General features: G+C 36.9%; 1 protein-coding gene across 2 annotated transcripts in view; it reads right to left on the bottom strand.

The window, feature by feature from the left end:
• EFR3A (EFR3 homolog A) overlaps positions 1–21,972 on the bottom strand; it is a 50,059-nt gene that overhangs the window by 13,255 nt on the left and 14,832 nt on the right. For both annotated transcript variants that reach the window (XM_062504012.1, XM_062504004.1), the window contains exons 6-14: positions 18,335–18,472; positions 13,692–13,770; positions 12,555–12,690; positions 11,226–11,390; positions 8,856–8,970; positions 6,995–7,046; positions 4,037–4,209; positions 3,497–3,572; positions 719–880 (exon numbers count right to left, since the gene is read on the bottom strand). In XM_062504012.1, the coding sequence (XP_062359996.1) occupies positions 719–880; positions 3,497–3,572; positions 4,037–4,209; positions 6,995–7,046; positions 8,856–8,970; positions 11,226–11,390; positions 12,555–12,690; positions 13,692–13,770; positions 18,335–18,472 (1,096 nt within the window). The remainder of the gene's footprint in view (positions 1–718; positions 881–3,496; positions 3,573–4,036; positions 4,210–6,994; positions 7,047–8,855; positions 8,971–11,225; positions 11,391–12,554; positions 12,691–13,691; positions 13,771–18,334; positions 18,473–21,972) is intronic.

The following is a 21,972-nucleotide window of genomic DNA, read 5'->3' as shown; positions in this document are numbered from 1 at the left end:
TAAGGATGCATATTGCATTTCAGATGTTTTATAATGCAGCTGCACATTTGGGAGTAAAGTTAATGACAGAGTGAACTGGGAATACAGGGCCTGATTTAATCAAATTTCCAGGGCACATGTTAGCACTACTTTATTTTTTATCTGAATACAGGTAAACCTAGCAAGCTATCCAATTTCCCTGAGGACTGTATGCAAGTATGAGTTAATATTTGAACCTATTAAGGAAATAGGTTAGGAAATTCCTTAATTTAGGAAATGTTAAAGAATAAAGCCTAAGACACTGACAGAATTTTGCTCTAAGGTAAGATGAAATACCCTGGTTTAGTAACTCTTTCAAACCAACCAATTATACAGAAGTTTTCATCCTGGGTGCAGACAGTCCATACATTTTATACAGAACACAAGATCACAGGTTGAGAGAGCACCCTGTCACTCTGCTAACGAGTATCAGTGATTCTAAGAAAGTCTTCAACAAATTTCCATGTGTGCTGTTTTTCCTGAACAGCACATGCTGTGGAAGTTTGTTACAAAACTGATTAGATGAAGTTTCCCCATTAGTAAGTGGTACATACAAAGTACTCTTCCTTAGTGACCAATCAAGTTCAGAACGAATTACGAGATTTCCAGTTTGAAGATCAATATACAAAACTCCCAAGTTCCTCACATCTCCATTTAGACACATAAATTGTCAATCAATGAACCCAACATAGACTCATACCTGCAAGGCAATAGCTAATCGAATGAGGTCAATAACCACTTCTTCATTGGCCAGCTCAATTGTGGTAAGAGCTAGAGATGTAAACAGTAGTTCAAAGTTTTTTTGGACATTGTCTTCTTCTTTGCAGCCTAAATATATGTGTCTGTACAACTGCTGACCATGCTATAAAAGACATAAAAGGGAAAATAGGTATTAAATAATAGAATAATCTAGTTTATAAAGAATATTTGAAGGTCTTCTAGTCCAACTCACTACTCCAAACAGGGCCAACTTTGATGTTAGATTAATTGAGACAGAGAATTAAAAAAAATAAAAAGGCTAAAATGCATGTGTACACATACATACATAAACAAGAACATAATTGATCAAACAGACCTCAAGTTTCGAACAACGGATTCTTTATGAACACTGTACTGTTCTACTTTATGCACAAATGTTCAGATAGAGAAGATGATACAGAGAATTGCATGATTACTGGACAGTATCAGATGTTGGAATTAATTTCCTGTTGAAATATTAGAAAAAAATATTTGCCCTTTTATGAAAAGGAGAAACCAGAAAGTAATCTTGATATATTCTCAAGAACATTTGAGTAAATGATAAGTTCCAAGTGCTATCATCCTTGTGAAAACATCACATTTGTTCATTAGGCAACTCTCCTCAAACAGCAAACAAAGAAAAATTCTTTTAGAAGGTGTTTCAGAAGGTGAGCAGGGCTCATTTACCTATGTGTGTAGGGAGGCTGCAGCTCTTAACTGAAAGACTCTCCACTTCAAAAGTGACTTTCTCCTCAACACACTGTGCCTAACCAAATCTCTGTAAAGAAGCTATTACCTCAACACAAAAGAAAAATGCAAATACAAGAAACACAGGATAAGCAGCAGGTGTTGTATGGAACACAGAGCTCAGTACCACCCCAGCATTCTTCATCTGTGGGGATAGTACAAGTTTGTATCAGCTGACACAGTTAATTTTCGAGATCTAAAGACTAACTCTAGACTTACTAAGTCAGCTCTAGAAGGAGGAAGAAAAGGGGTTTTCAACCTGTCTTTTTCAAACAGAAGATATTTACTTAAGAAATAATGATGACATTGTTGGTCATTTCATTACTTTTCTAAAATCAAACACACTGTACTTAGAAAAGAGGGAAACAGATGTATTAACAAAGCACAGAAGCTACTACAAAATAAAGCTTAGCTGTTTAAAGATCCAGTATATTTGGAAAATAAAAGTAATGAAATCTTTTATCCCACTGATAAGGAATTGTGATTGACAAATTGATAAACTCAAATAGGAAAATAAATTACTATGTCGATTTTCTCAATATGTATCTTTCTAGAAGACTGGAAAATGCAAGAAGTTAAATATTTCTGTTCAAATAAGGGATAGATATTAACTGAGAAGTTGTCTGAGATGAAGAATTTTGTGCCTATGTTTGCTTCCATTCCACATGGGTGTGATACACAATTGCCTCAGGATCTCCATGTAACATCAAACCAGCCTAAATGGCTGTCCAGATATTAAGGATTTCTGGAGATGCCTCATCCCTCTCCTTTGATTACGCAGAGCATATGGGAAGAGCAGGCTGCCAACATGCACATCTACACCAGGTGAGTAACATTACACCTATGATATGCACCTGAAACAGAATCACACAGGTTATCACTGACTGACTCCTGACTCCATTTTCCAGGGAAATATATTTCAAATGCATTTTTTGAAGCCTGTATGATCTTTTCTTGACCTGTGAAGAATCACTCTTCCTCTTCTGCCTTTTTTCAGATCAATATTAACAATTGAAATATTTAGTTTGACAACTACAGCTTTAATCTAGCTAAATATATCTTATCCAATCTGCTTTAAAGCATACATATTAAATTAATGAATTAAAATTTAATTCACCTTTTTAAAGATACATTACTAATAATTGCCAATGTTGGAGTATTTTTTATATTTGTATTATTCCAGTTGTACATGTACTGGAAAGAATATTAACTGGACTAACTTCACAAGAACATTTATCTTGCAATGTTATTGAATGCTGCACAACTCCAGTTTGCATATTATTACATATGTAGTATTTTGGCCTACTTCAGTATTTTCTGTTTTTTGTTTACATACCTACACAGATAAACCACAGTCAGGAATGACAGAGCACAGTAACAGCTTTATAAATTTTTCCCTCATAAAATCCAAGGTGTCTACTATGAGCAATTTCACTCCACATAAGTATCATCTACCAAAATCATGTTTTTCTCTTTAGAACCAAATATACTGAGAAATCACATGGTACAAAGTCCTGTGAAAAGAATCTTTTAAAACAGAACTGTTTTGTGCAAAGTTAAATTTCTTTGACATCTTTACCTAAAACATAAGACATAAGCTCCTGTACCACAGCTAAAAAAGATTTCTAAATACAAAATTGTCTAAAAATACAAAAATATGGCAAAAATAAAAGCCATACAAGTGAAATACTGCTACTGAGCTGTGCAGGGATCTAACAACAGGGAGATCTTTTCAGAATCATGGTATTGACATATGCTGTTCTAATTTCATGCCTATAAAGGCTTTAACTGAAGACATAAATTAAAGTTTTATTGCATGGAATTATTTTTTAAGCATCTAGAGCACCTCAACATTGAAATCACTGTAACTTGATTAAAATAGTTTGAAAATTATCTTTGTGACTCTTTGCAAAATTACAGCTATAGAAGAAAAGCAAATCCACTGGTTCAGTTCTTTATTTCTATACAGGAAAGTGATGTTTCATTCTATTACCTTTTTCATGAAGCTCACGTCTTGCCTTGAAATCTTGTCTCGTTTTATCTTTAGATCAGAAACATCTGGAATTATTCTACAAATGCAAGAAATGTGTTGTTTTAGCGAAGGAAAAAAAAAGTTGAAAAGAATGTGGAGTACAGGAATTATTCAAAACAGATCTCAACCCAATTCCCATTTTAATTACATCCATGCTTAACAAGGATATTCAAATTTCAGTTGAAGAGGGAGAACCAGAAAGAGAATTATGACAATCATGTATTTTTTACCTACATGAAATGAAAATAAAATTCTGTCTTCTACACAGCTAAACTATTACATGTGTAATGGTTATTTAAGATACTGTGCTCTGAGGCTTACCTGTAAAACAGCTGCCATGAATAAACGACACTGAGCAATTCACAATTTCACTAAATTGTGAATTTACCAAAACAGTTCATTAATAATTCATATTAGCAAAAAAACATTTAAAAATCAACAGGACTTGTCATCCAGGTAATGAACTGTAATTTCACGTAGGTAATAAATTAAAGGAACTACCTTATCCCTCTCAGCTTGGCTCTGTTGTCGTGCCGATCAATGAGGTTGTGCAGGATTTCCAGGACCAGCTGCCTCAGCTCAGAGTCTTCCATGAGTGAAGGAGACAGCAATGGGTCCAGAAAGGGGGGAGGAAGTGCATTACTTATTGTTGTGGCTTTGTATCCTGAAGTCACCTGTTCATTGTTGGAAAAAAAAAAAAAAAGTGTCATTACTCCATCATAAGCATTAATTGCAGCTGTCATTCACTTTTTACTGGGTTTGCTTTGGCATCTGCAAGGTAGATTCAAATTGAAGTATTGTGTTAATTTTGAAAATTCCTAACCTCAGTATGAATGTAGAAGGACTTTAGCACACATTTTCAAATTAAGGCCTTCGTGTTAAAAAGCATTTTTTAGAATCCTTTCTTTACAAACACACCCCTAATCAAAAAAAAAAACAAAGAGGTCTGATTTTCTTTTTTTTATATATGGCCTATGAAAAGTTGCAGGGCATAAATTGAAAATTATAGTAATTCCAGTACATAATTACAATAGAGATCTTTCCATTTCAGGTTATGAGTTGCTCACACATGGTAGAGTAAGTTCATGCGAAATAAAATATGAGAAAATCAGGGCATATATGTACACCTTTAAGATCTAGGGATTCTACTTTATTGCAAAACATGAAGTAAGCAATATCACTTTCTTAAGAAGCCAGCACCACAGTGTTATTTTAAAAATTAATACTACTTCTGTCTTGTCTCATTTAATTACTTTTAAGCAAATTTGTTTTAATTAAGGCAAACTCTGCAGGTACACAAAATAAAATAAAGTTCTACCTAACTACTAAATCAAATTTTAATTAGCTGACCATCAACAGTAGTCCAAAATATTTTAAATTTACCATCCCTTAAAATGGAGGTTACCAGAATATTACAATCTCAAAATATATTAAAAGCATATATAACCTGTTGAGTATAAGGGGAGCAAAATTATTCCAAATTTAATGCAACAGTGTTTTCATCTAAGGCTTACATAATACATTACATGTATCTTCTTTATATATACTCCATACCTTTACAGTTTTTACATGTGAACTGCATTGTACTGGTGTTGGTTGGGATAAGTAATTTTCCTGACAGAACATGTGCTACTGTGCTGTAGATTTGTGACCAAACCAGAGCTGGTAACATGGAGATGATTTGGCTACTGCTGAGCAGGGCTTACACGCCTCCAGAGGGATATTCCACACTAAAACGCGCCACGTTCAGCAGCAAAACAGGAGGAGGTTTGTGAGGGCTGCCACCACTCAGGGACTGGCTGGCCATTACTTGGCTTGTGGTGAGCAATTGGGGTTATTTTAGGTGGTGGTTTTGTTTTCCTTTATTACTTCTTTTTCTCGTTTCTTGGTTTGGCTTTTCTTGGTTTCCTTTGTTTACTTACTGAACTGTCTTCATCTCAACCCACTTTTCCCACTGGTACTGTCCTGGCTCTCTCCCCATCCCCCTGGGTGAGAGGGAGTGAGTGACTGGGTGGTCCCTGGTGCCTCTGAGAGAGCATGGTGCCCACAGCTTAGCTGAGGGCTTCACAGGGACCTGGCTGACAGGAGCAGGGGACAGGAAGGTATCTGATCAATCATTCTGAAAATGGAAAATGACTGACATTACAAGCAGCAAGGCTGCAAATCTAAGTGCACACTTTTAATGAAGCGATAGATTTCAACTGCCTATGCAGCATTAACTTCTCTGCCTGTGTATGCATGACAACAGACTAGTTATGTTATGAAATAATTATTTTGCAAAGAATACATGATGTACAATGCTGATTTTTTCCCACAATATTTATCAATTGCTGTAATTTATTAAGCATCAGAACAATGACTTTCATGCCTTTGTGCCATTTTGGGATTTTAGTTCCATATTCTAAAAGACATGGAAAACAAAATTCAGTGTCCAAAATGTTAAATCACTTCTGCATGTACACTCTGACTCCCTTAAAGCGTACTTACAGGCTATGTAGCACCCAAAATCATTAGCACAATGCTTACCTGTTTCAATGGAATTTAAATACTGGTGAGATGAATACGGTCAGGAACAGCTTAGACATACCTGAGCCTACGTTTAATGAAGATAATGTGCAAAATGACCCCCTGAGGTCCTTCCTAACAAGTTTTCTACCCTTCAATTGCAACTCTGAAGCCCAGCTCTTTTGCAAACCAGAGTCTAAGATTTCAGATTTAGACAAGCTAAGAATGGTTTAATCTATTTGCCTAACATCATACACGAGTTTCATGTCAAAGCAGGGATAGAAACTAATTTTCCAGGAGGGCATTCTTCTGTTTTAGTTTGTGAAATCATTCCCCTGTTTGAGTCACTAAACTGTTTTCAGCTTCTGCACCAAAACAGGTCAGGATTCTACTGGTAAGAGCCTCCTTTACTACTCAGTTTCTGATTTTTGCCATCTGGGTCTATTTCCAGAAATACTCTGAAGACTTACAGTTGAAAAATGTATTTGTGATAAAAAATTCAATCACACCTTACAAGAAACTTAGGAAACATTAGGAAGGAAAGAACAACAATTTCTCAGATATCCATTCCTATGGTTTTAAAAATATTTGCCATTCTACTAATTATCCTTTTTCCAGGCTCAGAGATAAAAGTGATTTCACTCTGATGTTGCCAGTATTGCTGGCAGAACTCAACCTACTCTAGGATGTTCTTTTGGATCTGCAGATCCAATTATAACTGACACTCACTGAAGTGCTCTAAGAGGTGGAGGCGTATTTCTTGTGCTGTTTGCAATGTAAAATTGCAAAAATGCTTTCACAGTATTACACAATAGAATTACAGGTCCATGCAATATGAATGTATGTTTATTTTCATAATCCAGTGTTGTTATACTGCACTTTAATATGCAAATATATACATAAAGTGAAACATTGTGTGTTTATAACACAGTATACTGATCACAGAAGGCTTACCATAAGTAAAGATCTCAATAACATGATTTGAATCCTCCTGGTTCCCAAATCTCTACAATCGGAAAAAAAAATTGCAGATTAGGTTCTCTTGCATACCTTTGAAATATTATTCTCATTTTTGACAAGTGAATACAGCAGTCTTGGAAGGGATGCTGGATGATCATAGATAAAGGAAAACATCTCCAACTGAGTTGCAATAACTAAATGTTTTTGAAAGACAAATTTACAGGAAGGCTTAAAAATGGAGTACATGCAATTGAAGAAAAAATTAAATTGTATATGTGAAGCAGATAAAAATCTTTGTTTTACTCAGGAAGCTCTAAAATCGACCACTACGGGCATGATGCTATTTTCACATGCATCAGCACTGAAAACTTCTTCTGGATTAAAATGCAATTGAGTCTTTTATGAAATGCAGACACTTCTTTAAGTCAGAGCCCAAAACTTTGAGACTGTAAAAAGTTATCGGCAAAATCACTGAGAAAAAATAAAAAACTCCTCAGCTTTTTATCACAGGAAGGTACATGAAACACTACATGACCTGTTCTTCATCTGTTTTCATTTCCTTCCTGCAGGTACTAAAAGTAGCCAAATAGCTGAAGGTATACAGTCACTATTCTGGCAAGATCTTAGGAGACAAAAGTGCACTTGGAATAAATTGCTCCATTCAAAGAGATTCTTTCAGCAAAGTAAAAAGGGTACAAGCTATTTTGTCCATTAAATAGTATAAAGGAAGAACAACCCTCTTCACAAAAGTTGGCCTGTACATAACAGCAGAAACTTCTACCTTAATGGGCTACAATCCTGGCTGTTTGTATCACTCAAATCTCCTGGGTAGCTGCAACCAAAATTCCAAGCAATTTATTAGCAATCAGAAGGCCTTCTTTGCTCAGAGTGACATATGCACATCATACTAACACACTGCTCAGGCACATGTTTACACAGAATCTCATAAATGGAAAACTATACAGTTAAGAAACAAACAACCACCACCCCCAACAGTTAATCCAAACAGAGAATTCCATATGCATTCCTTCTTGAAATACCTCCATAATAAGCAACAACTGCCTGGTACAGATTTGTATCTTCCATGGAATAGCATTCCCTGCTGCAGGGATACTGTATGAAAAGCTATCAAGAAGCTGGAGAATGACAATGACTTCCTACTTAATCTAGAAGGGGATCACTTACATGGTGCGAAGTGTCTGTGCACATCTGGAAAGAACAGCTGCAGCCTTTCCAGTGATTTCCTCATACTGAGGAAATGCAGTCTTTTAAACAAAATTATTCCTGTTGCAGGGAAAAGTATTTGGCATAGGACAGCTTTTAAATTGTTGGTTTATTAAGTATGCCCACTTACAGCTTTTTCCCTATTTCTGAATACATAGGGAAAATCCAAAATTCTCTGGAATTTCTGCAGTTATTTCTTAATCTGAAGTCAACTTGTACAGAATTAAATAAAAAACAAACTTAAAAATAGTTTGTAAATTATGCAGCTATTTGAAAAAAATCTATTAATAACTGAATTCCTCTCATTCTCAAAACTTACATATTAAAAGTTATGGAATTAACAACCATAACTTACATAATTTCAGAAAAAATTGTACAGATGCAGAGAGAAAGAGTGTTTTAGTGAAAATTAAACTGCCTTCCAATCGTTTAATTTTTATCAGTAACATATCTGTAGGTTGCATTCATATTGCTGACACTGCAATGTCTTGGTTCTGCAAAGAATTTAATACAGCCCCTAAGGAGTGAGAATTTACATTTCACTTTTCTTAATGTTTTTCACTTCTTAATTTATCAGGATTCTAAAATCTAGATTTTTAATTTGAAATTTTAAAATGTAGGATATACAAACCCAAGGTTACTGGGATCCAATGACTGTGAAGTTGTCCCCAAAACAGGTACTTTGCTCATAATGAACATCATAATCTCTGATCTCTGGTAATCTGGGAGATTGCTTCCAAAAAATCCTAAATAAAAACAGAAAAGAATCACAGAAGAATAAGAGATATAGGGCCCTTCTCTTTATAAGAAAAGCCTTTAAAATACAAGGAATAGTACAATACAATAGCACAATAGTAAAATACAAGGAACAGGTCAAAATAGATGAACAATAAACACATTAAGACAATAAAAATTGTTTTAGGGCATAATCTTATAGTTATTGCTGAGTGATTTTAGTGAGTCTTTTTCATGAAACTCACTTTCATCTTTGAATACTAAAACCTTCTAATTTTATCCTCTTCTAAATACATAATTTAAAAATTACATATCTGGGGTCTTAGAAACTTGTACCAAGTGAGGAACTGGAAGTGCTTCTTATGGCATACAGTATTGTTATTTTTAAGTCTTCAATAAATATGGCAAGTGAGGGAACAGAAATCCCAGAGACACATGAGCATTTTATGAGTCTTGCTGTTCCTGGGGAGTGATGAAGTGAACAGCTTCCATGCCAGCACCATGGGAAAAGGAGCACTCCAGCATGGGGTACAGGGAGGGTTCCTGGACCAGGGGAACTTCATGGAAGCAGAAAGAGCCACAATGGCTGAGGGAACCTGGGCAGGGCCAGGAGAAATGTCAGGTGCACACACACCTCCCCTGCCTTAAAAGCATCTCTAAGGGCGCGTGAGCATCAGATGGCAGGAAGAGCACCATAGCTCCGCCAGCTCGACCAGGGAGAAATGGTTTCCACTGGCAGAAGACCCTGTCCTCTCCCAGCTCTGCACCCACCAGAGCAGAAGCAACTGAAGCAGCTGCCCAGACACAGCTCCAATGGGAACAGCTGTCATGCCAGTGCCAGCTGCAGGCTGGGCCCTGCTCTTACAGCAGCACAGCCACAGCAGTGGGCATAGCTGGGGCGGTGCATCCAGGAAACTGAGATAACACTGTTACTCCCAGCATTCCCCACGGAAAGAGATCAAAGAGATCGGGGGTTTGGGTTAATGGCCAAGTCCAAAGTGAATCAAATGTGCCCTGGCAGCCAGAAGAACCAACTGTGCCCTGTGGTGCAGCAAGCACAGCATCACCAGCTGGTTGAGGACGTGACTGTCCCATCTACACTGCAGTGCTGCAGCCCCTCCTCAGCACATGCTTTGTGTGCCTCGATCTAAGAACATCAAACACCTTCAAGGAGGGCAGTGAAACAGGAGGTGCTGATCTCTCTCTGGTGACCAGTGACAGAACGTGAGGAAATGGGATGGAATTGCATCAGGGGAAGGTCAGATGGGCCATTAAGAAAAGATTCTTCACTGAAAGGAAGGTTGGCCACTAGATCAGGCCCCCAGGGAAGTGGTCACAGCACCAAACAGTATCTGGACACATGGTTTAGTAGAAGCAGTTCTGGGAGGAGCAGAGTTGGACTCAATGATCCTTATTTGTCCCTTCCAACTCCAGATACTCTTATCTTATTACTGTGCAATAGAACAACGTTGACTTCAGTAGAAAGAAGCTTCACTTTAAAAGGTTGGTTTGTGGGGACTCTGGGATTTTTTTTTTTTTTGTGGGGTTTTAACATTTTAACTTGGGAGCTTTACTGAAATAGTGAGAAATAATCTACCACATATTTGTTACTGCTCTAGAAAGCATCAAGGCAAGCAAAGGTACAGATCAGTGAACAACATTTAAGTTACATCCCCCTTGTTCTTTAAGGAAAGGAATACTTATGATAAATGCACTCCAATATATAACATCACTATCATAAAGGGAAAATCTGAGAAAGGGAGGGACACTGTTAAGAAAATAATTTCCAATGCTGTGCATTAAAGTACTTCAGTTAAGTCATGGTAGCACAACTGGCCATTAGGTGTCATTGTTGCTACTAAGTTTAACATTCATTTCTATCAATTTTAAAGTAGCACCTACAAAAATATATATTGCTGCATACGACTGTCTGCAGTGATTTTCATAAAAAGACTAACAGTAGTTCTGTACCAAAGGTAGAGAATTCTACATTTCACAGGTCACATAATAATATAATTAAAATTAAGTCCACCAGTATTTTTAATTTCCATAAGCTTCTTGGCTATGTGTTCAGTTAGCATTTAAAAGAAAAACCTTTCAGAAATCAAACACATAAAGCAAGCCTGAGAATGAGAAGCAAATGCAACCAGAGAAAAAACACTTGGTAGTATTCCTTTGTGATTCAAGCTGGTCCAATATCATCTCACTGGGGAAGAGGGAAAAGGGGAGGAATTTTAAGTGAGCCTGTGTCAATTGCATTACTCACCAATTGTTTGAATAATTGCATTCTGGACAATCCTCTCATCATTCTCCTTGGAGCTTGTGCTTAAAGTGACACTTTCTGCTGAACTGTGCCTGTCACTCAGCTCAAAGTCAACACTGATGCGCAGGTGCTTCAACAAGGTATTAAAAACCTCCAGAACTGTTGGGCCTGGAAATGACAAATAACAGTGATTGCACCTGGCAAGGGGGAAATGCCTGAAGAAAATTAAAACTGGGATTTTCAATGCATTTTCACAAGTAATGAGAGTAAGATGATGAAGAGAACCAAGTGAAACAGTGTTTGAGGCATCACGACCAGAAATAAACTTTTGAGGTGTCCCTACACCCTGATATTTTAGAATTAACTTGCAATCAGAAAATACAACCGAGTATGTATGCATAATCCATTACGATCCACTCCTGGGTCTGGCCAGGATAGAGGTAATGTGATTTTCTTTGTGCATGCAGCTTTTGCTCCACCCATCAAACTGTCTTTATCTTGATCCATGAAACTTCTCACCTTTCTGCATTGTCCCTGTCCTGTGTGGGAAAGGGGAATGCAAACAGCCCAGAGTCAACTCACCATGCAAGTTTCAGATACAAAATAGGAGTGGTTGCTGAAATTAAGTATCAATAATGGACTAAACTGCAGGTACTGCCCTTGCTACTAAAATCCAGTTCTATACTATAATCAAATGATGAACTCTTTTCATCATATGGTAAAAGATATACCAAGTCTGTGCATGCAAGTGGATCTCATATAAAGAGGAAGGACAGGTTCAGGCTCAAGCTAATGAAGCAAAACAATAATATTTCAGCAGGACACCAAAGAACATCAGGAACAGAGCACTAGAGTGTATATCTCTTCATAACTATTCTTATTTCAAGGAACTACCCTAATTTTAAATGACATATTTCACCATATTTCAGCTGCTTCACAGTCAATAAGGTAAAATTTCTCAAAGATCATGCTACTCCCACAATACCCAGGTCACTGTTGTATCACAAAGCAAGAATGGTTCTGACATTTTGTAGTGAAACACCATTCTCTCCAACTTTGATTTCTTTACAAACAGGAAATACCTGCCTTTCACAATTTTTCACTCATGCTTTCAATGCAAAGGATTATATAGAGTCAAACAACCAAGCACATATGCTTGGAGTAACTGTAAACCAAGTAAGATTTCAAGCATTTTATCAGCACAAAGGAAAAAAATAATAATACATAAAACCTTCTCAAAATGTTTCCAATCAGTCTGAAACCAAAGTGAAAGTGAGCACCACCCTGCAAATTTATCCTTTGACCTGATGCCTGTAATTTAATACAACTTACCTATTGATCCTTTAGCTGCTATTGCAACTGCCTCCAGAAGAACCTGAATAATGCCAGCACGAACTCGTGGTGAATCCCTTTTGCGGACATCAAGGTGTCCAAGGATTTCTTGTATTACATGATGGGAATATTGTGCCTATCACAAAAAAACAGACAGAAAATCTTCATCTGTGGCTTTAATAAGAATAAACTCATATAGCACTCGCCTATGGTCATGACCATGCCCCCATTCTGCAAGATTTTAATTCAGAAATTTAGCAAAATTACAATCAATTCAGGACTAAATATGGATTCAAAAAACTTCCATGAGAGTTGAAGCTATACAGGTTAATTCAGCCAGCCCAGCATACAAAAGCTCAGAGTCTTAAAATACCCAGGAACATTTACAAGCACAGAGGAAGCATGAAGTGGTCCTTTGCTCAGCTAACTGCCATTCAAAGATTCAGCACCACTGATATAAATGCTGAGAAAACTCAGCCTTCTTCCACAAACCTGGAATTTTACCTTCTGGGCATCTGTGTTTGTTGCAATCAAAGAATAATACCTTGATGTTTACAACAGAGAATCATAGAGTCACAGTACGGCTTGAGCTGTGAGAGATCTTAAAGACCATTTCATTCCAAACACCCTGCCCTGGGCAGGGACACCTTCCACTACACCAGGCTGCTCAAAGCCCTGTCCAACCTGGTCTTCCAACTTCCAGGGATGGGGCATCCACAGCTTTCCTGAACCACCTGTGCCTCACTACTCTTCTGGTAAAGAATTTCTTCCTAATATCCTAATCTCTACCTTCCCTCCTTCAGCTTGAGGCCACAATACAGGTTGTCCACTATGAAAAATCCTCAGCACAACAGTTGCATGTGAAGTTGGTTTCACGGGGTGGAAAAGCAGCACAGGTGTATCAGCCTAGAGAAATAACCAACCTAGGAGATTTCTTTGTCAAGCACAACATCACACCAACATGGTTACCCTGCTCCTTGTTCTGGAGAAGGACCACCCCACTACCTTCCCTTGGGTCTTTGGGATTCTTTGCCTTCATCTACAGTTCACTGCTAGCATGGTGAGATAAGCTTTGAAACCTCTCTCATGTGCTTGAAACATGTAATCAAGGAACAAAACTCCAGGAGAAAATCCTACCTGTATAGAATACATGATAATTTTAAAGCAGGAAACAGCAAATTCATTAGGATCCCATAGTCTGTGATGGTCTAAATGCCTGTAAGCAAAAATTAAGACATAATGAATTAATTACATTCTGCAGATGCAATAAATGGTATCTTGAGAATTTTCTCAAAATTCACCTCAAAGGGATTATTTACTTACATAAAACTTCTATACAATGACTTCTGAACTAGGTGAGAAATTTAGAACTTCAGAAAAACTTGTTTTCTAGGTTTAGAATGTGATCACAAAACATTTGGCTGAACAGAAATTCCTGTTCCATAAATTCAGGGAACCTAGTTACACCAAACATACATAGTCAAGAATATACAAGCTGCAAAATAATTAGGGCTGAATGCTTCATCCAGAATAGAAACTCTAAGAAATATTTTTGTTTTCATGGTAGTTTCATAAAAAAATACATGGAAAATAAAAAATAGCTGCTCTTTGTGTGCATATGGCCTCTATGCTCTGAAGCATTTCAACAATTACTGCAAGAAATATAAAAAAAATACAAATAATAAATGCATAATTTTATCTTTAAATGGAATAGGAGCCACAAATGAAAAAAAAATTATCAGAGTTTCAAGTGAATGCAAAAAAAAATTCTGCTCAAGCAGAAACATTGGAAGCTATGAATAGGGCACAAAGATTTTTGCAAAACAGAAATGAGTCTCTGAAAAAGCACAAAGAAATAACTGTGTTTTTTCAGTCTAGAAGATTGAGGAAAAAGTAATTCTGGATGAATTTTAATTGGTATGATTTAGGTTTTAAAAAAATCAAAACAAATCCACAAACAAATTTGCCAATGAACAGTAAACATATCAAATTAACAAAAAAACAATGCAATAGAAACTGAATTTGTTCCTAAACAGGTATCTCAGCTACAGAATCATTACCGCTCTCCCTTTTCTCAACTTAGGAAACATATAAAGTTGCCTGAAACAACAAGCTCAAAAGCCCTAGAGGTGAAAGAAGTCAGAGGTGAAAGAGTGAACACAGGAGGACTGGCTGGATGCTGTAACTTACTCTGCCTAGTACCTGGAGCTCTCAACTCCCTCCCTGGGCAGCTGCCCCCAGCCCAGTCACCTGTGTACACAGGTCTCTTTCAAGGCTGATTAACCAGATGAAACAAAGCATCTCCTGTGCCCTAAATTATCTTGCAACCCAATTACAGATATTAAAAAAGTTCTGCCATTTTGACACATCAAAAAGCTTTAACAGAAATCCCTAGTGGAAAGAATGTCAGGAATTTTAAAGGTATTTGACTGTCAAGATAAAAGCAGATTTGCATCACCAAATAGCCAATTTGAGTACCTGTTGGTGATAGATGCCTTTCTTGTGCACAGGTGTATTTAATCCTGCCTTGGGTTAGAAAACCAAACCAAATTACTTCTTTAAATTCTTCAAGGTTTAGTGGCTCACAATGTATTTATTCATGTCTTCTTCCTCTCTTAATACCATTCCAGTACAGTCCATCATATCTTGTACATAGTAGCTAATGTATTTTATTTGTTTCATCAAACAGAAAATCATACTCTCCACTGTCTTCTGATTGGACCTGATCTTCAATCTTTTAGGGCAGCATGTGTTCTCTGTTATCCTTGACAGTTCCTATTCATATGCCCCAAAGCCCCATATCATGTTAAAAAAAAAAATCATCTCTGAACAAGACATACAGTTTTATTTTGCCAGAAAGGTCAAGTATTAGCTGCTTCATGTAAATGAACTGCTGGGAGGACAGCACGGGGAAGATGACAGACTTGGTTAAAGCTCTGTGTAACAGCTCAGTGGGCAGCACACCTTGTACTCCTAAAAACAGCAGGATTAAATTCCTACAGGTGATGTATTTTACTGATCATAACAAGTGTATTCAATGTAGTTTTGTTTTTGCAAAAGACAGTAAAGGGTATTTTTGTATGGTGCATTTACTTCAGTTTAAATAAAGTCACATCTTAACTCCTTTTTTTTTTTTCCAAATTACATGTCTTTCAACAAAGAATATCTAACAGAGACTGCAAAACATTCTATTGCTGGACTAACAAAAGTCAAACTGTGTTCCATTGAGATTTACTGTATATATTAGGTTTCAGTTAGGTTTCAGTTTCAAAGGAACAGGAGAACCAATAATGCAAGTTTCTTGGGAGAGAGCCACTAATGATCCCTGAGATCTTTCTCAGAGCCATACATGCAAGTAATCCTTAAAGTAATAGATGATAAATTGATACCAAGGAGCACGCATGTATGGGAATATACAAAATATTCAGCTCATGCTTCATGTTTGCTGAAAGAATACTGAACACCAGTCTGTTAATGTTCCAAACCCCTGCTCATGTGATGTGATAATGAAAAGACTGGAAATGCAGTTGTTACACTTGAGAAGTTTCACCAGATTTCTGAATTTATCTAAATCTGTCTATACTCTATTCACCATTGCGGATCCATGCTAAGTACGTCTCAATAAGTTCTGACTATTGACACAATATAAAAGCTTTTTTCAGGTAATGTTAATATAACATTTTTTGTCTTTAATTAAGCAATTAGTGAGATTGATCTGTAAGATTTTATCACAAATTATTATTTCAGAGTTTCTAGCTACTGCATGTAGACATTTATAACTATGGAGATTTTCTGCCTAAAACAAGGAGAATTAATGTCAATCCAAACCTGTAACAGAAGACTGACTTCTGATTTCTACTATCTTCTCTAAACCCATCAATCACTGAAAAAACCCTGCCTCATGATGCAAGGAGCACTGTTCTCTCAGTTTTCCAAAGAAGTGGCAGCATATTGCCTGAAACTGCAGTGCCACACAAAGCAAGCCCTCAGGTGGGGAACTGAACCTGCACCTTCATGTTAGCACTGTAATACGAGGCCTTATCTGTATTTCCAGAGTTTCCTTAAAAGCTGTGAAATAACTGAACATTATTAGAAGAAACTTTTCTAATCAGAAGCTAAGTCAGGTTTTTCAATCTGAAAAAGTGAAACAGACTATCTCAAACTTTCATTCTAACTGTTCTGTCATTCACAAAGTGAAGCTGATTAGATAGAGCACTCCCTTTTTGTTTAGGAAAAACAGCTTGAAATTGCATTTTCTGCATCTCTTGTTCTTCAAAAATACTAAACCTTTACAGCAGTCATTTCTAAAAAGACTCATCTGGCAATTTTTCCTCAAAGTGGAACACCAAAATGGTGACTACAAAGACTCTCTATTCATAGAGGAGATAACATATTCTGAGTAACTGGTCATTATCTACTCATTTTGGTGCATAAATGCAGCATGTGGCACATTGAGGTGCACACAGAGTCAACTGGCTCCTTAGAGTATAGCATGTAAGAAATGAAAATAGGCTGGAAATAGTACTTTAGGGACATAGGCTTTAGATTAGCCACAGGAAAAGCAGCTATGACACTGTCTCAAATCCCAAACCAAGCACTACCTCTACTCTGTGAAATAAGGAATTATTTGTAGGAAACTTCCCTGATACTAAAATGATTCAAAAGACTGAAATCAGTGCAAATGATGAGGTATTGAGATAAACCCACAGAAAAAACTGAGAAGTGGTAAGAAAGCAGCTGCAGTATAGTACCAAGTAGTCCATCCAGACTTTAGTACCTAGGTGTTTACTGTGATCACAGGTATTTTGGAGGAATCCAAATTTTAAATCTAGGAAAGAATGAGTGTTTTTTAATAAAACACTCAGCTTTGCAACAGAAACTTCTATCAGGTTGGTATAATAGATACAGAAAATAAGGGAATGGTACAGGTCTTTGTAGTCAATGCTTTTTCAGGATAAACAAGGGGTTACAAAAGTTTTCTGCCTTCAACACCAACCCTACCTTTGTCTGCAATTTCTGTTCTTAACAGCGGTAACTTGAAAATGGCTTTTGGTAGCTTTAAAGTCTTTCAGTGTACAAATAAAATACTTAATCTTGGTGGGAAGAACTAGACCATCTAAGAGAACATATTCCTGTACCTGGGATGCACCCTGAAAAATCTACAAAAAGAAGCACGCAGGTCTCCCCACGACCAGGAAAAGATAGGGTTTGAAAGTGGTATCACTGAGTGTTAATACATCAGCTATAATTTGTACTGCTTGTTTTTGTGCATAATGTGCATATCAGTGCACATTATTAGCGAGTGTGTCACTCACTCTTAAATGAGTTGTTCAAGATATTCCTCAAAGAATATCTAAACAGGTCCTGGATGAAAATGGTAGGAAAATATAAATTTATAACTTTATGGGGCACAGTATTCCTTTGTGCTACTTGTATTTTACATGGTTTGTCTCTCCACTGATTGTGACACGCATCTATGGGACGTTATTAGCTTGGATAAAGTTTCAGATTGGAAAAAAAAAAAAAAGGCCAGCTGAAGCAACGACTTGTAAATTATTGTATTTCACTTCTAAAAATCTGTAAAGCAGGACATGCAATCCTCCATAACTGCCTTCAAGTTTACAGACAAGCAGCAAAGATGAGAGAGTAAAAGAGGGGCAATTTTTTAAAGAAATGTGAATGGAAACTTTTGAGATGAAAAGTAGGAAGGAATTTAATGCAACAGATTGAGGATGAAATAAAGAAAACCTCTTAAGATCTTCCACGAATTTTCAACTTACGCAAAAACTGGTCTGACAGCATTATTCATATTTCCATAGGTTGCTCGTCCCAGTAGTTCCCTGAAACAATTCTCAGCCAGCACAGAAGGATTTTCTTCTTTCACTCCTGCTGTAGGAGAGGATGGGGGGCCTATTCTGCTGAAATAAGACAAAATGCATTGATTATATTACTGACTAATATTCACCTTTTCTTTACTGTATCCACCCTTGGTATTAAAACATTCATGAGTCACACTCTTGAACTAGGCAAGAACTGTATTTGAAATATAGATCAAACCAGAATTCTGAATAAAATATTTTATTTTCTTATAGCAGGACCATACATCACCATCTGTTCACTCAATACTGACCACTGTATTAGTAAATATTTATATGGAAATCACAAAAGCTGCTAATATTCAGTTAACTTGCAACCTACCACATTTTGACAAAACACAGAGTGTTGTTAAAATGGAATGAAGGCTGTGAAACCACTAAAAAAAATTTAGACAGATTCTCAGTAATATTGTTCAGATTAATGATCTCATTCACCTGCCCACTACTGAGTCCATACTGTGTGGGTGAGCATTAAATAAAATTCCAATACTTCTGCATAAACAGATGGCTTGTGAGTTGAAAAAAAAAAGAGTCTGACTGAACTAATTAGAACATTCTCACCCACACAGTTACCTCTAAATAGACAGTGTAGAAGTTGGTCACCTTCTACCTGAGTGTTGTCCATCATTACTTGGACAGGGCACTGCTGAGCCCCTCGCTCTGGGCACCGTGGTGAATACAGGTTTCAGAAAGAAAGCAAACAGCTCCCCCCAGGGTGCCTCCATTAGTTACCAAGAGTCACTGGACCTACAAGTGGCAACCTTTTTTTTTCCTCTCACAAAACACATTATAGGAACTCAAGTGAGGATTCATTCACTTACAGTGACATTATGTATCTTTAATTTTAGACCGCAGAAACCACTACCCTAAACCTGAAACATAATTTCAGTTCTGCAGTGCAAGCTTGTGTGTTAAGTAAGTTTCAAAGTCTCAACCAAGAGCATTCAGTTTAGTTAAGCATCATAAACGCTTTAGAGCATTATAGAAAGTTGAAAATTGAAATATCACTAGTAAAATGACCATGTTAACATCATAGCTGTAATGTACCTTTTGATGGAAAAGGATTTTATAATGTTTCAATACTACTGAAGTCTAAAATTGGCGATATGAAAATCCTGTTGCCTCTGGAAACATCAGTGTTTCAGGAGTTAACACAACAGCGTTAGCTTGTAAGATTTTAATAACAGAAGAGCCTCAAGAATCCTGATAGATAAGGAGAAACAGTTTTACAAGTGCAGCATGATTTGAATTTTAAAAGGTATGACAATTTGTATATAATCCACCATGAGTACCACAAAACTCCAGCTTTATCCCAACTGCTGCATCACCCAACCTCACTTTTTTCCTTCCCCTGTATTGCCTGGACTCTGATCTAAGGAGATGGGCACCCTTCTCAGCACAGAGAAGGTACAAGAGATAGTGTAGGACTGTCATTTCCACTGCTGTTTTGACAGATTCCCTAAAATACAACAGCATTGCAAAGGTGTGTGTGTGGGGAGGAAAGAAGAAAGCGGGCTGCATAGCATTCAGAGCTAAGTCTATGAAAGAATTCCAGTTAAAATGAAATAAAGTAAGTTATGTTTTAAGTGCTTGTATATGCAAACCTGCAGAAGATGACTTCTCAGCACTGCTTGGGAGTCTTTCTTAGGTGAATCTTCCTAGTATAAAATTTTACTCTTTGCATCAGAATGTCTAAAATTATCTTGTGTTGTCTGTAGGAATAACATTTTACTTGAACTTCAACAGAACCTACTTCAAAATATCGCTCAGTAAGTGCTCCTTGGCACAGTCAGGAAATAGACAATGAATACTGAATACTCTCTTCAGATTTACAGGAAAGCTTTGTACAGCCTCTTTAAATTTCTAGATTCAAATGAGTAACTCAGACTCATTTGTTTCACAGATTTGGTTTTTACAGAAATATCAGAAAACCTCTGAGAAATGCAACTGCAATAGTTAAGAAAAAAGCAGTAGTATTCCTCTGCATCTAGAACTTTTCTAGTAGCACAAGAGGGCTGAAAATGTGCTTCACAATGAAATGGGCAAGGACAACTCCTTTTAGTTGCTTTACTGGCTTTTTTGTGGGCAATCTCTATCAGAAGTGGCAACAAGGAACCAGAAGGAGGATGTGTTGAAGTACAGCAGTTCACATGGCAAACGCCCCATCACAGACTTAAACTAGCTCACAGCAACTCAGCAACTTGAGGTGTCTCAAATGCCACAAAACCAGGATTGGCCAAAGAGATGACAGGACATGGGAAGAAGGACTTAACCACCACTTTTGAGCAGAGTAGGTACAGGAATGTTTTACTATTATTCACTCAACCTGACAAATAAATAAATTCTAACCTTCCTCTAAAACAGAATTTTTATGAACACTACAGATATATCAGAAGGATTTGAAGTCATGTTTACATTAAGTGCTACAGTGTCCCTCTGCTGGAAATAAGGCTGGCAGGTTTAGCTCCACAGTTATGAAGAGTATGTCACAAAGTAAAGGAATTACCAATTTCACACATCCCTTCCCGATTCTGGAGATGCACATAAATAGATATATACATAAAATAATGTCTGATAGGCACCTAAGTAGAATGTGCACTCAGATATACAAGCAAATAATGACATCCACAAATACAATTATATTTTTTAAATGTTATTTAAACAGTAAGTTCTTAACTCTAAGAAGTGTCTCATCTGGTGTGTACTCAAAAGAATCTTTAATTAAGCTGTAAAGTTCCATGAGTTAAAATTACATTACTTTTCAAGGCAAGTACCTACAGGTATTTCAGCTTTAACAAAAAATTGTTTTTCTTCTAAGGATTTAAGTTGGGGGTATTTTCTGGAATTTTTGCTCTTTCTCAAGTAATGCTTTAACTCCATCTGCCAGAACAATATGCTCCTTACTCCTACTCTTCAAGATGTCTCTGTGCTCCACAAATATGAAGTCACACATAAAATAAAATGAGAAATTGTCTGTAACACCATTTAAGACCAGCAGGTAACAATTTATGAACACTGTTTTCAGCTTTTCTGTCATATGCACATCATAAAAGGCCCCTACTCACCACTTGGAAAATCATTAGTCTTTTTTTCTCATGTTCAATGTGCATTATAGGACAAGTTTCAAGCACAACAATTCAGAAATTTACATTGTTTTTTTGACAGATTTGTTTTTTCTACCACTACTATTGCCTTGCTCCATGGATGACAAAAATCACTCCTGTAGTACATATAAACTGATCCACTTTAAGTGGTTAACCCAAATCTCACTTCAGTCAGTTTTTCCATCAGTAGTTAATTTACTTCTGCTATAAAGGGAAAGAGTGTGCCCGAGGGCACTGTAAAGAGCACCAAAGGAAAGGGCCCCCCTGCAGTTAGAAGCCCTGTAAGAGTAAGCAAAGGCAAACCAGGCTCTCCTCGCTCAAACAGCAGCTTCAGAAACTCTTTCTCTCTACATCAGATCACTCTTCAGATGTAAAACTTAAGTAGATATTTCTGTAGACATTGCGTGGGCCCTCAGTTATATGCAGTAAATAGATAAG

This window comes from Cinclus cinclus, chromosome 1 (genome assembly GCF_963662255.1).
Source record: "Cinclus cinclus chromosome 1, bCinCin1.1, whole genome shotgun sequence".
Taxonomy (NCBI): domain Eukaryota; kingdom Metazoa; phylum Chordata; class Aves; order Passeriformes; family Cinclidae; genus Cinclus; species Cinclus cinclus.
Note: the sequence above shows the minus strand (reverse complement) of the source record. Positions and strands in the feature narration are given on the sequence as shown.